At 42.0% G+C, this 16992-nt stretch overlaps 1 protein-coding gene across 1 annotated transcript in view; it reads right to left on the bottom strand.

Annotated features, from left to right (window-relative positions):
* The window catches only part of LOC141148215 (uncharacterized), a 268920-nt gene that overhangs the window by 75555 nt on the left and 176373 nt on the right, over positions 1-16992 (bottom strand). The window contains exons 13-15 of the mRNA XM_073635453.1: positions 15646-15669; positions 5828-5851; positions 2435-2458 (exon numbers count right to left, since the gene is read on the bottom strand). Of these exons, the coding sequence (XP_073491554.1) occupies positions 2435-2458; positions 5828-5851; positions 15646-15669 (72 nt within the window). The remainder of the gene's footprint in view (positions 1-2434; positions 2459-5827; positions 5852-15645; positions 15670-16992) is intronic.

The raw sequence follows: 16992 nt of genomic DNA, 5'->3' as shown, positions 1-16992 counted from the left end.
ACTATGGATCCCATCATGATTGAGGAGAAGCTCCTGATGTTGCTGAGGCTCCGAAAACTCAAAAAATTGTGTGAGAGGATCAGAGTTCATCATACTGGATAGACATATATATGACAAGGAAAATTGTTTTGTTTTGTTTAGATTCATTAATCTAGTTATTCAATTTCGTTTAAATCGGTTGATTCGTTCAATTCATATTCGGAATTCGTATTCGGAATTCGTTCTATGTATTTTTCGAATTTCCTTTGAATTTACCGACTTTTTCTCGATTCAAAACATTTGAATCGATAAATTTTGAATCTGTCAAATTGAATTTTTTATTTGAATGCGGCAGACGGGTAACCAAACATCTGATTGTTATTTATACACATTGATCATGTTTGTATTAATAATATGTTTATTCAAAAATTGTGAAGTGTTCTACACTGAGCAAAATTATAAATGCAACACTTTTATGTTTGCCCCTATTTATCATGAGCTGAACTCAACACTGACACTACACTGTCCACTATACTACACTATACTACACTACACTATACTGACCACTATACTAACCACTATACTATACTATACTACACTAACCACTATACTGACCACCATACTACACAACACTATACTGACCACCATACTACACTACACTGACCACCATACTACACTGTCCACTACACTACACTGACCACTATACTATACTGACCACTATACTGTCCACTACACTAACCACCATACTGACCACTATACTACACTACACTGACCTCCATACTACACTACACTGTCCACTATACTACACTGACCACCATACTACACTGTCCACTATACTACACTATACTGACCACCACACTACACTACACTGACCACTACACTATACTGTCCACTACACTGACCCCCATACTTACCACTACACTACACTGACCTCCATACTAAACTACACTATAATGACCACTATACTAACCACTATACTATACTACACTACACTGACCACTATACTGACCACTATACTACACTACACTGTCCACTATACTGTCCACTATACTACACTGTCCACTATACTGTCCACTATACTACACTACACTGTCCACTATACTGTCCACTATACTACACTACACTGTCCACTATACTGACTACTATACTATACTATACTATACCATACTATACTATACTATACTATACTGACCACTATACTACACTATACTGTCCACTATACTGTCCACTATACTACAATATGCTGACCACTATACTACACTATACTGTCCACTACACTGACCACTATACTGTCCACTATACTACACTATACTGAACTATACTAACCACTATACTACACTATACTTACCACTATACTACACTATACTGACCATTATACTACACTATACGTGCCACTATACTACACTATACTGACCACTATACTACACTATACTGTCCACTATACTGTCCACTATACTACACTATACTGAACTATACTAACCACTATACTGACCACTATACTACACTATACTGAACTATACTAACCACTATACTACACTATACTGACCACTATACTACACAGCCTACACTATACTGTCCTGCCTACAGTCAGTCTCTCTCTCCCCCCCCCCCCCCGGGGCCAGTAACATGACTCTCACAAGGAAGTCTCACTCACCTTCTTGTCTTGTCCTGCATCAGTCCGGATGAGGAGGAGAGGACAGCGGCGGCTCACATTGTTGCTTCTCTCCCCTGCGCTCTGCCTGCTGCCATATTCAGTGTCCAGCGCACTGTGATTGAGTGTATGGGGGGTCATGTGCGGAGGCGGGACTTCAGCAGCGATCGAGGACAGGCCAGCCCTACGCCTCACATGACCCCCATACGCCCAATCACAGGGCGCCGGACACTTAACATGGAGGTCGGAGCGCGGGGGACACAGGAACTTGAAATTAGGAGGAGGCAGCCAGTGACACATACTGGCACCCCCCTAAATGTCGCGCCCGGGGCCACGGCACCCCCTGCACCCCCCACGCTACGCCACTGCTTGATGAAGCTTGGAGTTGATAAAACTCTCTAATCACGTATCTCACCAACTCCACCAGATTGGATTCCGAGGAAGGAAAGCAGATCTTCCAGGACAAAGGTGGACAATTTTACCACACAGGATAAAAAATCCTTTCTGAACTCACAAGAACAACCAGGCCCGATCCAACATCAAATATTCCCTCATTAAACATCTGATTACATTGGGATGAAGTCCTCCATCCACCTAGAATGGACACTGTCCTATCACCAGGACTTATTGGTTTGGTGTCAGTCTGGTGTAGAACTATTACCGGGACTAATCTTGTTCCATCCACACACTGATCTCTATAAATGTCTATACATCCTCATATCAATGTATTTATATTATTATCAGAGTGGATGAGGCAGAGAGGTGGTAGTGTTATAGATAATAAGAACAAAGAGTCTTACTTACCTGGAATAGCAAGTTTCTAGCAGACTGATAGAAAAACAAAAGAGAATTGGTGAGAAGTCACAGGACTGATATAAAAGAGGAACTATTAGTAATGTGTAATGTGTACTAATATAAGTTTCCTTCAAGTATAACTATAGGCTAAATAAAAATGTCATATGGGATGCAGTCTGTCAGTAACATTCATTTAGCACATCAGTTTTTATTTTTTCTGAGTCCCCATAACATAGTTGTATTATTGATTCTACAAGTAGATTTGTTATTTTTACACTTCTTGTAACATGGGTGACAACACTGATCATTCAGCAGTGAAATCAGACTAGTGTTGTCACCTTGTGGACAGAAAAGTCTTAAGCCTCGTACACACGATCGGACTTCCATCTGACTTTTCCGTGGATTTTTGTCCGGATTTTTGTCCGAATGGGCGTTGGCTGTGAACTTGTTCTGCATACACACGGCAGAACATTTTCAGCCAACTTTCACCAAATCATGTGCTTTTTTAGCTCTTTACCGCCACCCTTTGGGCAACTTCTGCTATTGTTGGCTGATGTTTAGCATTTGTTCTGAGCATGCGTGTTTGTACTTTGGACTTTAGTCCGATGGACTTGTGTACACACGATCGGATGATCCTCCATCGGACATTTGTTGTTGAAAAGTTTGAGAGCATGCACAGCGAACATTTGTCCATCGAAAAACCGAAAACAATTGTCTGATGGAGCATACAGACGGTCGGATTGTCCGATAAAACAGGCCCGTCGGACCGTTGTTGTTGAAAAGTCCGATCGTGTGTATGGGCCTTAAGATAGACATAGGGAGGTTGATTTACCAAAGGCAAATATACTGTGCACTGCAGTTGCTCCAGATCTGAGGGGAAGCTCTGCTGATTGCTATCATCTATACAAGCAAAAATACAGTTTTAAAAAAAAAATGTTCCTTGCATGTGATTGGATTTTCTTTGCAAAGTGAAGCTTTACTTCATTTACTAAGCTCTGGAGCAAAGTGCACAGTACATTTGCTTTTAGTAAATCAACCCCTGTAGTGTTAAATACATTTTAAAGTGGAGTTCTACCCTAAAACAAAAAATTACATTAACATTCTCAAAAAAATATAAAAAAAAATTTGAAAAAAAAAACTTTTTACTTACCAGAAACCCCTGTTGCTAGGCAGTCTTCCTAATCTGCCTTTTCCTATTCCACGGTGCTGTTTCTTCACTTCCTCCTCTTCGGCGAGCAGCCCCGTTGTCTTCTGGGACATGTGTGTGTCCCAGAAAACAACAGGGCCATTCCCAAAGTACTGCGTGACTCGCGCATGCGCAGTAGGAAACGGGCAGTGAAGCCACGAGGCTCCACTTCCTGTTTCCCTTAGTTAGGATGGCGGTGCTGGCACTCGATTCGATGGACGGATTGGCCTCGGGGGGCCGACATTGCGGGCTCGCTGGACAGGTAAGTGTCCTTATTAAAAGTCAGAAGCTACAGTGTTTGTATTTGCTGACTTTAAAAAAAAAAAAACGTCCGGACCTCCGCTTTAAGTAAGAGACATATGCAAAAAAAAGGCCATCCCCAAGTGACACTTTTTGTAAAAGTTAAGACCACATTTATTTTAATGTCTCATGTACACAGGGCAGGGAAAACCTTTTCTGAACGCTGGAAACTTGACAGCTGGAAACCGACAGTGAAAAACGTCAGTTTTTACAGCTTTTACATATGGAGTTTATGTAAGTTTAGCAGCAGTTATCAGTATTTGAGGTCAGAAGCGTTTTTTACAGATAACCTCAGGAGACCCTCCCAAATTCCCACAATGTATGAAGAACAAGTAAATGAATAACTATTTCAGCCATTCTGTGAGAGAAGAGAGAGCAGGAGAGAGAGCAGTGCTGTGCTTGTAGATAGCGCTCTTATTTTTTGTGTTTTCACTATGGATCCCATCATGATTGAGGAGAAGCTCCTGATGTTGCTGAGGCTCCGAAGACTCAAAGAATTGTGTGAGAGAACCAGAGTTCATCATACTGGATAGACATATATATGACAAGGAAAATTGTTTTGTTTTGTTTAGATTCATTAATCTAGTTATTCAATTTCGTTCAAATCGGTTGATTCGTTCAATTTATATTCGGGATTCGCATTTTGATTCATATTCGGAATTCGTATTCGGAATTCGTTCTATGTATTTTTCGAATTTCCTTTGAATTTACCGACTTTTTCTCGATTCAAAACATTTGAATCGATACATTTTGAATCTGTCAAATTGAATTTTTTATTTGAATGTGGCAGCCGGGTAACCAAACATCTGATTGTTGTTTATACACATTGATCATGTTTGTATTAATAATATGTTCATTCAAAAATTGTGAAGTGTTCTACACTGAGCAAAATTATAAACACAACACTTTTATCTTTGCCCTTATTTATCATGAGCTGAACTCAACACTGACACTACACTGACCTCCATACTAAACTACACTATACTAACCACTATACTACACTATACTGACCACTATACTACACAGCCTACACTATACTGTCCTGCCTACAGTCAGTCTCTCTCTCGCCCCCTCCCGGGGCCAGTAACATGACTCTCACAAGGAAGTCTCACTCACCTTCTTGTCCTGGCTGCATCAGTCCGGATGAGGAGGAGAGGACAGCGGCGGCTCACATTGTTGCTTCTCTCCCCTGCGCTCTGCCTGCTGCCATGTTCAGTGTCCAGCGCACTGTGATTGGGCGTATGGGGGGTCATGTGTGGAGGCGGGACTTCAGCAGCGATCGAGGACAGGCCAGCCCTACGCCTCACATGACCCCCATACACCCAACCACAGGGCGCCGGACACTTAACATGGCCGTCGGATCGCGGGGACACAGGAACTTGAAATTAGGAGGAGGCAGCCAGTGACACATACTGGCGCCCCCCTAAATGTCGCGCCCGGGGCCACGGCACCCCCTGCACCCCCCACGCTACGCCACTGCTTGATGAAGCTTGGAGTTGATAAAACCCTCTAATCACGTATCTCACCAACTCCACCAGATTGGATTCCGAGGAAGGAAAGCAGATCTTCCAGGACAAGGGTGGACAATTTTACCACATAAGATAACAAAATCCTTTCTGAACTCACAAGAACAACCAGGCCAGATCCAACATCAAATATTCCCTCATAAATCCTCTGATTCCATTGGGGTGAAGTCCTCTATCCACCTAGAATGGACACTGTCCTATCACCAGGACTTATTGGTTTGGTGTCAGTCTGGTGTAGAACTATTACTGGGACTAATCTTGTTCCATCCACAGACTGATCTCTATAAATGTCTATACATCCTCATATCAATGTATTTATATTATTATCAGAGTGGATGAGGCAGAGAGGTGGTAGTGTTATAGATAATAAGAACAAAGAGTCTTACTTACCTGGAATAGCCAGTTTCCAACAAACTGATAGAAAAACAAAAGAGAATTGGTGAGAAGTCACAGGACTGATATAAAAGAGGAACTATTAGTAATGTGCAATGTGTACTAATATAAGTTTCCTTCAAGTGTAACTATAGGCAACATAAAAATGTCATATGGGATGCAGTCTGTCAGTAACATTAATTGAACACATCAGTTTTTATTTTTTCTGAGTCCCCATAACATAGTTGTATTATTGATTCTACAAGTAGATTTGTTATTTTTACACTTCTTGTAACCTGGGTGACAACACTGGTCATTCAGCAGTGAAATCAGACTAGTGTTGTCACCTTGTGGACAGAAAAGTCTTAAGTCTCGTACACACGATCGGACTTCCATCGGACTTTTCCGTGGATTTTTGTCCGAATGGGCGTTGGCTGTGAACTTGTTCTGCATACACACGGCAGAACATTTTCAGCCAACTTTCACCAAATCACGTGGTTTTTCAGCTCTTTACCGCCACTCTTTGGGCAACTTCTGCTATTGTTGGCTGATGTTTAGCATTGGTTCTGAGCATGCGTGTTTGTACTTTAGTCCGATGGACTTGTGTACACACGATCGGATGATCCTCCATCAGACATTTGTTGTTGAAAAGTTTGAGAGCATGCACAGCGAACATTTGTCCATCGAAAAACCGAAAACAATTGTCCGATGGAGCATACAGACGGTCGGATTGTCCGATAAAACAGGCCCGTCGGACTGTTGTTGTCGAAAAGTCCGATCGTGTGTATGGGCCTTAAGATAGACATAGGGAGGTTGATTTACCAAAGGCAAATATACTGTGCACTGCAGTTGCTCCAGATCTGAGGGGAAGCTCTGCTGATTGCTATCATCTATACAAGCAAAAATACAGTTTAAAAAAAAAAATGTTCCTTGCATGTGATTGGATTTTCTTTGCAAAGTGAAGTTTTACTTCATTTACTAAGCTCTGGAGCAAAGTGCACAGTAAATTTGCTTTTAGTAAATCAACCCCTGTAGTGTTAAATACATTTTAAAGTGGAGTTCTACCCTAAAACAAAAAATTACATTAACATTCTCAAAAAAATATAAAAAGAAATTTGAAAAAAAAAAACTTTTTACTTACCAGAAACCCCTGTTGCTAGGCAGTCTTCCTAATCTGCCTTTTCCTATTCCACGGTGCTGTTTCTTCACTTCCTCCTCTTCGGCGAGCCGCCCCGTTGTCTTCTGGGACATGTGTGTGTCCCAGAAAACAACAGGGCCATTCACAAAGTACTGCGTGACTCGCGCATGCGCAGTAGGAAACGGGCAGTGAAGCCACGAGGCTCCACTTCCTGTTTCCCTTAGTTAGGATGGCGGTGCTGGCACTCGATTCGATGGACGGATTGGCCTCGGGGGGGCCGACATTGCGGGCTCGCTGGACAGGTAAGTGTCCTTATTAAAAGTCAGAAGCTACAGTGTTTGTATTTGCTGACTTTAAAAAAAAAAAATGTCCGGACCTCCGCTTTAAGTAAGAGACATATGCAAAAAAAAGACCATCCCCAAGTGACACTTTTTGTAAAAGTTAAGGCCACATTTTTTTTAATGTCTCATGTACACAGGGCAGGGAAAACCTTTTCTGAACGCTGGAAACTTGACAGCTGGAAACCAACAGTGAAAAACGTCAGTTTTTACAGCTTTTACATATGGAGTTTATGTAAGTTTAGCAGCAGTTATCAGTATTTGAGGTCAGAAGTGTTTTTTACAGATAACCTCAGGAGACCCTCCCAAATTCCCACAATGTATGAAGAACAAGTAAATGAATAACTATTTCAGCCATTCTGTGAGAGAAGAGAGAGCAGGAGAGAGAGCAGTGTTGTGCTTGTAGATATCGCTCTTATTTTTTGTGTTTTCACTATGGATCCCATCATGATTGAGGAGAAGCTCCTGATGTTGCTGAGGCTCCGAAAACTCAAAAAATTGTGTGAGAGGATCAGAGTTCATCATACTGGATAGACATATGCATGAGAAAAAAATTATTTTGTTTTGTTTAGATTCATTAATCTAGTTATTCAATTTCGTTCAAATTGGTTGATTCGTTCAATTCCTATTCGGGATTCGCATTTTGATTCATATTCGGAATTCGTATTCGGAATTCGTTCTATGTATTTTTCGAATTTCCTTTGAATTTACCGACTTTTTCTCGATTCAAAACATTTGAATCAATAAATTTTGAATCTGTCAAATTCAATTTATCATTTGAATGCGGCAGCCGGGTAACCAAACATCTAATTGTTATTTATACACATTGATCATGTTTGTATTAACCACTTCAGCCCCGGAAGGTTTTACCCCCTTCCTGACCAGAGCACTTTTTACAATTCGGCACTGCGTCGCTTTAACTGCTAATTGCGCGGTCATGCAATGCTGTACCCAAACGAAATTTGCGTCCTTTTCTTCCCACAAATAGAGCTTTCTTTTGATGGTATTTGATTACCTCTGCCGTTTTTATTTTTTGCGCTATACACGGAAAAAGACCGAAAATTTTGAAAAAAAATGATATTTTCTACTTTTTGTTCTAAAAAAAATCCAATAAACTCAATTTTAGTCATACATTTAGGCCAAAATGTATTCGGCCACATGTCTTTGGTAAAAAAAATGTCAATAAGTGTATATTTATTGGTTTGCGCAAAAGTTATAGCGTCTACAAACTAGGGTACATTTTCTGGAATTTACACAGCCTTTAATTTATGACTGCTTATGTCGTTTCTTGAGGTGCTAAAATGGCAGGGCAGTACAAAACCCCCACAAATGACCCCATTTTGGAAAGTAGACACCCCAAGGAATTTGCTGAGAGGCATGTTGAGCCCATTGAATATTCATTTTTTTTGTCCCAAGTGATTGAATAATGACAAAAAAAAAAATTACAAAAAGTTGTCACTAAATGATATATTGCTCACACAGGCCATGGGCATATGTGGAATTGCACCCCAAAATACATTTAGCTGCTTCTCCTGAGTATGGGGATACCACATGTGTGGGACTTTTTAGGAGCCTAGCCGCGTACGGGGCCCCGAAAACCAATCACTGCCTTCAGGATTTCTAAGGGCGTACATTTTTGATTTTACTCCTCACTGCCTATCACAGTTTCGGAGGCCATGGAATGCCCAAATGGCACAAACCCCCCCCAAATGACCCCATTTTGGAAAGTAGACACCCCAAGCTATTTGCTGAGAGGCATGGTGAGTATTTTGCAGCTCTCATTTGTTTTTGAAAATAAAGAAAGACGAGAAAAAAAAATTTTTTTTTTCTCTTTTCAAATTTCAAAACTTTGTGACAAAAAGTGAGGTCTGCAAAATACTCACTATACCTCTCAGCAAATAGCTTGGGGTGTCTACTTTCCAAAATGGGGTCATTTGGGGGGGTTTTGTGCCACCTGGGCATTCCATGGCCTCCGAAACTGTGATAGGCAGTGAAGAGTGAAATCAAAAATTTACGGCCTTAGAAAGCCTGAAGGCGGTGCTTGGTTTTCGGGGTCCCGTACGCGGCTAGGCTCCCAAAAAGTCCCACACATGTGGTATCCCCGTACTCAGAAGAAGCAACAGAATGTATTTTGGGGTGTAATTTCACATATTCCCATGGCATGTTTGAGCAATATATAATTTAGTGACAACTTTGCGCAAAAAAAAATAAAAAAAATAAAAAATTGTCTCTTTCCCGCAACTTGTGTCACAATATAAAATATTCCATGGACTCAACATGACTCTCAGTAAATAGCTTGGGGTGTCTACTTTCCAAAATGGGGTCATTTGGGGGGGTTTTGAACTGTCCTGGCATTTTATGCACAACATCTAGAAGCTTATGTCACACATCACCCACTCTTCTAACCACTTGAAGACAAAGCCCTTTCTGACACTTATTGTTTACATAAAAAAATAATTTTTTTTTGCAAGAAAATTACTTTGAACCCCCAAACATTATATATTTTTTTTTAAAGCAAATGCCCTACAGATTAAAATGGTGGGTGTTTCATTTTTTTTTTTTCACACAGTATTTGCGCAGCGATTTTTCAAACGCATTTTTTGGGGAAAAAACACACTTTTTTACATTTTAATGCACTAAAACACACTATATTGCCCAAATGTTTGATGAGATAAAAAAGATGATCTTAGGCCGAGTACATGGATACCAAACATGACATGCTTTAAAATTGCGCACAAACGTGCAGTGGCAACAAACTAAATACATTTTTAAAAGCCTTTAAAAGCCTTTACAGGTTACCACTTTAGATTTACAGAGGAGGTCTACTGCTAAACTTACTGCCCTCGATCTGACCTTCGCGGCGATACCTCACATGCATGGTGCAATTGCTGTTTACATTTGACGCCAGACCAACGCTTGCGTTCACCTTAGCGCGAGAGCAGGGGGGACAGGGGTGCTTTTTTTTTTTTTTTTTTTTTTTTCTTTATTATTATTATTTTTTTATCTTATTTTTAAACTGTTCCTTTCATTTTTTTTTTTTTAAATCATTTTTATTGTTATCTCAGGGAATGTAAATATCCCCTATGATAGCAATAGGTAGTGACAGGTACTCTTTTTTGCAAAAATTGGGGTCTATTAGACCCTAGATTTCTCCTCTGCCCTCAAAGCATCTGATCACACCAAGATCGGTGTGATAAAATGCTTTCCCAATTTCCCAATGGCGCTGTTTACATCCGGCGAAATCTACGTCATAAAATGCTCGTAGCTTCCGGTTTCTTAGGTCATAGAGATGTTTGGAGCCACTCTGGTCTCTGATCAGCTCTATGGTCAGCTGGCTGAATCACCGGCTGCATTTTCAGGTTCCCTGTTGAGACAGGAGAGCCAGAGAAAAACACGGAAGATGTTGGGGGGGGGCATTCCCTCCCACTGCTTGTAAAAGCAGTCTAGAGGCTAATTAGCCACTAGGATTGCTTTTACATGAAAGCCGACCGCTGGCTGAAAAGAATGATACCAAGATGATACCTAAACCTGCAGGCATCATTCTGGTATAACCACTCAAAGTCGTGAATGGCATACCTGAAGACAAAAAAATGGTTAACAATAAAGCACAGTAAACGGTAAGGTATAAAAAATTGCATACCTGAAAAGCAAACATGATAAAACATAATAACAATAAAACATTGCAGAATAGAATACAGTAAAAAAGAGCAGAACAATAGAGAGAGAATAGAGAGAGAGAGAACAATAAAACGACAACTATTTTTATTTTATATTTTTGTTTGTGTTTTTTTTTTTTTTACACTTTTTTTTGTAACTAACTTTTATAACTGTAACCGGTTCCAGGTTCAGGTCTCTCAAAATGCGATGGCATCTCGGGAGACCCTGTGAAAGTGTGCCTAGTCTGTGCAATGCTGTACCCTACGCTAATACTCAACTAGTGAATGGTAGCGTTCAAAACATTCACCAATGCAAAGACCAGGATTGTCAGGACAGGAGGGACAATAATAGAGGGTGTCACGCCTATATCCGCGCTTGCTGCAGACACAACATCTTTTTTGGGGGGTTCGTTGGGTAGGGGTACTCAGGAGGACATAAAGAAAATGCCTCTCATGCAGCCGACTGCATTTGGTTGGGGATGTGAATGGGGGAAGTACGGGCGCTGCAGAAGTGGTGGGTTCCCAATTAGGATTGGCGAATGCAGCAGGAAGGGCACTATGGGCACGACGGGGCTGTGTTTGTCTTTTTGGTGGCAGCGGGACACTACTTGTGCTTGCCACCTCACCAGCTTGAACTGCACTTATGTGACTCGCCACGTCACCAAGTGTTACTGCAGTGCTGGTTTGACTACGACCAGGGTGTACTAGGCCGCTGGCGCTTGCCAGTTCACCAAAACGCTACAAAAAAAACTGTTAGCGATCGCAGGGATCCGGCCTGACTCTGCGAACGCTGCAGTTATGCGTTTAGTGTTTTGTAAGTGACAGTGATCGATCGATACTGCACTTGGGTGGGCTGGGCCGGGCGGAGGGCAAAACGCAGGTGCTAGCAGGTATCTGGGCTGATCCCGCTAACACTGCGTTTTTGGGAACCCTAAACTGCTGGGGACGCTAGTATAGATCTGATCGGATCAGATATTGATCCGATCAGATACTATACCACTAAGGGAGGTGTACGGTGCGTGCGTGGGTGTTAGCGGTACTGGCGCTAACCTGACGCTGCCTGGGGCTGGTGCTTGCCAGTTCACCAAAACGCTACCAAAAAAACTGTTAGCGATCGCAGGGATCAGGCCTGACTCTGCGAACGCTGCAGTTATGTGTTTAGTGTTTTGTAAGTGACAGTGATCGATCGATACTGCACTTGGGTGGGCTGGGCGGAGGGGCAAAACGCAGGTGCTAGCAGGTATCTGAGCTGATCCCGCTAACACTGCGTTTTCGGGAACCCTAAACTGCTGGGGACGCCAGTATAGATCTGATCGGATCAGATATTGATCCGATCAGATACTATACCACTAAGGGAGGCATATGCTGCATGCGTGGGTGTTCGCGGTACTGGCGCTAATCTGACGCTGCCTGGGGCGACGCATATCACCGCCGGGCGATCAGGGGGCTAAACCTTTATTCGGTAATAAAAGGCGGGTGCCCTGACACTATAAAAATTAAACGAACTAACCAGCGTCACCCGTAACAGTTATACGGTGATCAGTGGTGAAAGGGTTAACTAGGGGGCAATCAAGGGGTTAAAACCTTTATTAGATAGTATATGGGGGTCCCTGTCGCTATAAAACACTGACGGCGAACCTAAATATTTACGTTCCTAACTAGCGTCACCAGCGACACTAATACAGCGATCAGAAAAATGATCGCTTAGTGACACTGGTGACATGGGGTGATCAAGGGGTTAAAACTTTATTAGGGGGGTTAGGGGGGTATCCTAGACCTAAAGGGGGGTAATACTCACTGCCCTAACACTAACTGTCACAAACTGACACCATGCAGTAATCAGAAAAAAAAAAAAAAAAAATACTGCTAATGTCAGTTTGTGACAGGGGGGGGGGTGATTGGGGGGGGATCGGGGGGCGATCGGGGGGGGGATCGGGGGTGTAATGTGTGCCTGGCATGTTCTACTGTGTGTGTGTTTGTGTTGTGTGGACTTACATGTCTTCTCTCCTCGGCGCTGGAACGGAAACTGCCAGACCGAGGAGAGATGACATCACATCCTCTGCCTGTGTGAAACGACACACAGGCAGAGGAGGATTCCCATTGGCTGGGAGCGATCGCGAGGGGGGGGCCACGATCGGATGGTCTCCCCCTCGCCTCCCGACGCTCCCAGTCAAATGCCGACCGCCGATGGCACCGGGGGGGGGGTCCGATCGGACCCCCCGCCCGCGGGAGGCAGATCACGTACGGGTACGTGATTCTGCCTGCCCGTGCCATTCTGCCGCAGTATATATGCGGTAGGCGGTCGGCAAGTGGTTAATAATATGTCTATTCAAAAATTGTGACATGTTCTACACTGAGCAAAATTATAAACACAACACTTTTATGTTTGCCCCTATTTATCATGAGCTGAACTCAAAGATCTATGATTTTTTTCTATTTACACAAAAGGCCGATTTCTATCAAATATTCTTCACAAATCTGTCTAAATCTGTGTTAGGTCGGGTTCACACTGGTACGACAAACGCTCCAACATTGGGAGCTCATGTCACATGACGTGTGAAAATCAATGTTTCCCTATGGGAGCGTCTTAACTGGTCCAACACAAGTCGGTCCGACTTTGAAAATGCTCCCTGCACTACTTTGGTCCGTCTTTGATCCTACTTCAGCCCTTTAATTATCACTGAAGTCGGATCAAAGTTGGATCCCCGTCTTGACTGATCCGACTTTGGCATGTGACTTGTGCTCTAATCTTGAAGGGGAATTTCACGCCAAATAAAAAAAAATAAAACACGGCATGGGTTCCCCCTCCAAGAGCATACCAGGCCCTTCAGTCTGGTATGGATTTTAAGGGGAACCCCCACGCTGAAAAAAAGGGCATGGGGGTCCCCCCATGAATCAATACTAAACACTTATCTGAGCATGCAGCCCGGCAGGTCAGGAAAGGGGGTGGGGATGAGAGAGTGCCCCCCCCCTCCTGAACTCTACCAGGTCGTATGCCCTCAACATGGGGGGTGGGTGCTTTAGGGAAGGTGGGCCCTGCGCCCCTCACCCCAAAGCACCTTGTCCCCATGTTGATGAGGACAAGGGACTCTTCCCAATAACCCTGGCCATTTGTTGTCAGGGTCTGCGGGTGAGGGGCTTATCGGAATTTGGATGAACCCTTTAACAAGGGGGCCCCCATATCTCGGCCCCCCACCCTATGTGAATGAATATGTGGTACATTGAGCTCCTACCCATTCACCTAAAAAAAGTGTCAAAAATAAAACACAATACACAGGTTTTTAAAGTAATTTAATAACCGCTTGCTATACGTTGGCAGAATGGCACGGGCAGGCAAAGCAACGTATTGAAAATGTAAATATCATAATATGGATATGCAAGAAGATTATAAGTCAGTGGTTTTACAATGCAACATAACATGAACATTTCAAAACCAATGTTTAATCATGTAAATCTGCATCTCACAGAATAAGACATTCTCTTGAAACCCTTCTAATTAGGGTATAATAATGAAGAGATATCTGTTCATTATACACCCAATATCAATAAACAGAGAGCATCAGTAGATCAGGATCAGGTGCTATTGTCAGTAACTGATGTGAATATATAATATGTATATGTAAAGCGCTGCGTTAATTGACAGCACTTTATAAGTACCTGTAATAATAATAATATATACACATCAAAGCTTTCCAGTGTAAGATACTGTACTGTTGCAGGAATGTATACAAGAAAGAATTACACAAGCCAGTGTCGGTAATCAAAAAATTAGACACTTGAAAGCATCCCCTTTCTTATAGATTACGAAGCGGGTCAGGCGCTATACCTGTGGGAAAGCCAGGATTTCCCAGTATAGGGAACAGCGATGATGGAAGAAAGTCTAGAAGTCCGACAAGCCATGGATCCTACTCTAAGTGTAGGACCTATAATGGGGTGCGTCTTAAGAGAAGCTGGTAAATCTGCGTAACACCACGGTGCCCTGTGTAGAGGAACAGAGCTAAACTGTTGCTCAATGGCCATCCATAGTTTAAGATCTCTGTGACTGCACCAGTCAACCACTCTGCCAAGATGAGCAGCTTGATAATATTTAAATGCATCCGGCACAGCTATTCCGCCATGACATTTGGGCAGCGACAAAAGACGTCTGCAGAGCCTGGGTTGTTTATGAGCCCATATGAACTTAGTAAAAAGGGCACTCATTTGGCAAAAAAAAAAAACCCTACAGAAATAGAAATGGGTAATGTCTGAAAAAGATACAGAAACTTTGGTAAGATACTCATTTTGATAATGTTACAACGGCCAAACCAAGAATGCAGGCCTCGGGGCCATTTATCTAAAAAAGAGGGAACTGAATTAAACAAAGGTAAAAAGTTCAGCGCAAAAATGTTGGCTAAGTTTGAAGGAATATATGTACCCAGATACTTCCACACAGAGGACACCCATTTAAAGTTGAAATTATGAAATTAAATATACAGTATTTGGGTCCCACACAGAGATTTTCACCTGTCTTATATTATTATGATGAAATTAGGTGTAGTCATTAAATATAACTTGTATTGGGCGGAGCAAATCCTACATGATATAATTCCTTATAGATATCTTCATATATTTGTCTGTACAACAATATAACAAGTCAGAATTGAAGGGTGAATCAGAATAAGGGAGGTGGTAGTTATATAGATAATCTTGGAGATGTTTACTTACCCAGGATTTATATTTTTCAGCAGCCTGATCAAAAAACAAAAAATATTGATTAGAGGACACAGCACTGTTATACAAAATATAATATGAAGAATAGATTTACCTGGGCTTGTGCCCATACAGGCCAAATAAAAAGCTTCACTTAAACAGCAGCGCATACTCATCCTTCCTTCACTCTAATGCCCCGTACACACGGTCGGACTTTGTTCGGACATTCCGACAACAAAATCCTAGGATTTTTTCCGACGGATGTTGGCTCAAACTTGTCTTGCATACACACGGTCACACAAAGTTGTCAGAAAATCCGATCATTCTGAATGCGGTGACGTAAAACACGTATGTCGGGACTATAAATGGGGCAGTGGCCAATAGCTTTCATCTCTTTATTTATTCTGAGCATGCATGGCACTTTGTCCATCGGATTTGTGTACACACGATCAGAATTTACGACAACGGATTTTGTTGTCGGAAAATTTTATCTCCTGCTGTCCAACTTTGTGTGTCAGAAAATCCGATGGAAAATGTCCGATGGAGCCCACACACGGTCGGAATTTCCGACAACACGCTCCGATCGGACATTGTCCATCGGAAAATCCGACCGTGTGTACGGGGCATTACACAACTCCATTCAGCTGTCAGAAGCAAAGAAAGAAAAGTCTATAATGTTTTACCAGATGGAGCTTACACAGGGCTGTGGACACCCGACCTGCACCCACTGCCTAGACAATGAGCTCCTTCATTTACTTTTTAGATCCCAGCAGCTGGATGGAGCAGTGGTGGAGTGGAATAATATTGGGGATATGTTCCTGAAGTGCTGTCTTTAAAGCAAGCCTGCTGTTTTGGTGGGATGGATATTTCAATCCAACCAAGTTTGCTTTAAATTTGATCTGTCACCAAGAAAAGAACCACAAAACATGAAGCAATTCATTGATAAGAAGCAATTTGCCTCTTTCTGCTAAGTGTCATAGTTGGGATTCGGGATTCATATTCGGAATTCATATTCAGAATTCGTTTTATGTATTTTTTTAATTATTTTTGAATTTACCGACTTTTTCTCGATTCAAAACATTTGAATCGATACGTTTTGAATCTGTCGAATTTAATTTTTTAATTGAATGCGGAAGCCGGGTAACCAAACATCTGATTGTTATTTATACACATTGATCATGTTTGTATTCATAATACGTTTATTCAAAAATTGTGAAGTGTTCTACACTGAGCAAATTTATAAACGCAACACTTTTATGTTTGCCCCTATTTATCATGAGCTGAACTCAAAGATCTATGATTTTTCCTATGTACACAAAACGACTATTTCTCTCAAATATTCTTCAAAAATCTGTCTAAATC

The sequence above is a fragment of the Aquarana catesbeiana genome, linkage group LG06 (assembly GCF_042186555.1).
Source record: "Aquarana catesbeiana isolate 2022-GZ linkage group LG06, ASM4218655v1, whole genome shotgun sequence".
NCBI classification, from domain to species: Eukaryota; Metazoa; Chordata; class Amphibia; order Anura; family Ranidae; genus Aquarana; species Aquarana catesbeiana.
The sequence above is the reverse complement of the archived record's forward strand: the minus strand, read 5'-3'. Positions and strand labels throughout refer to the sequence as shown.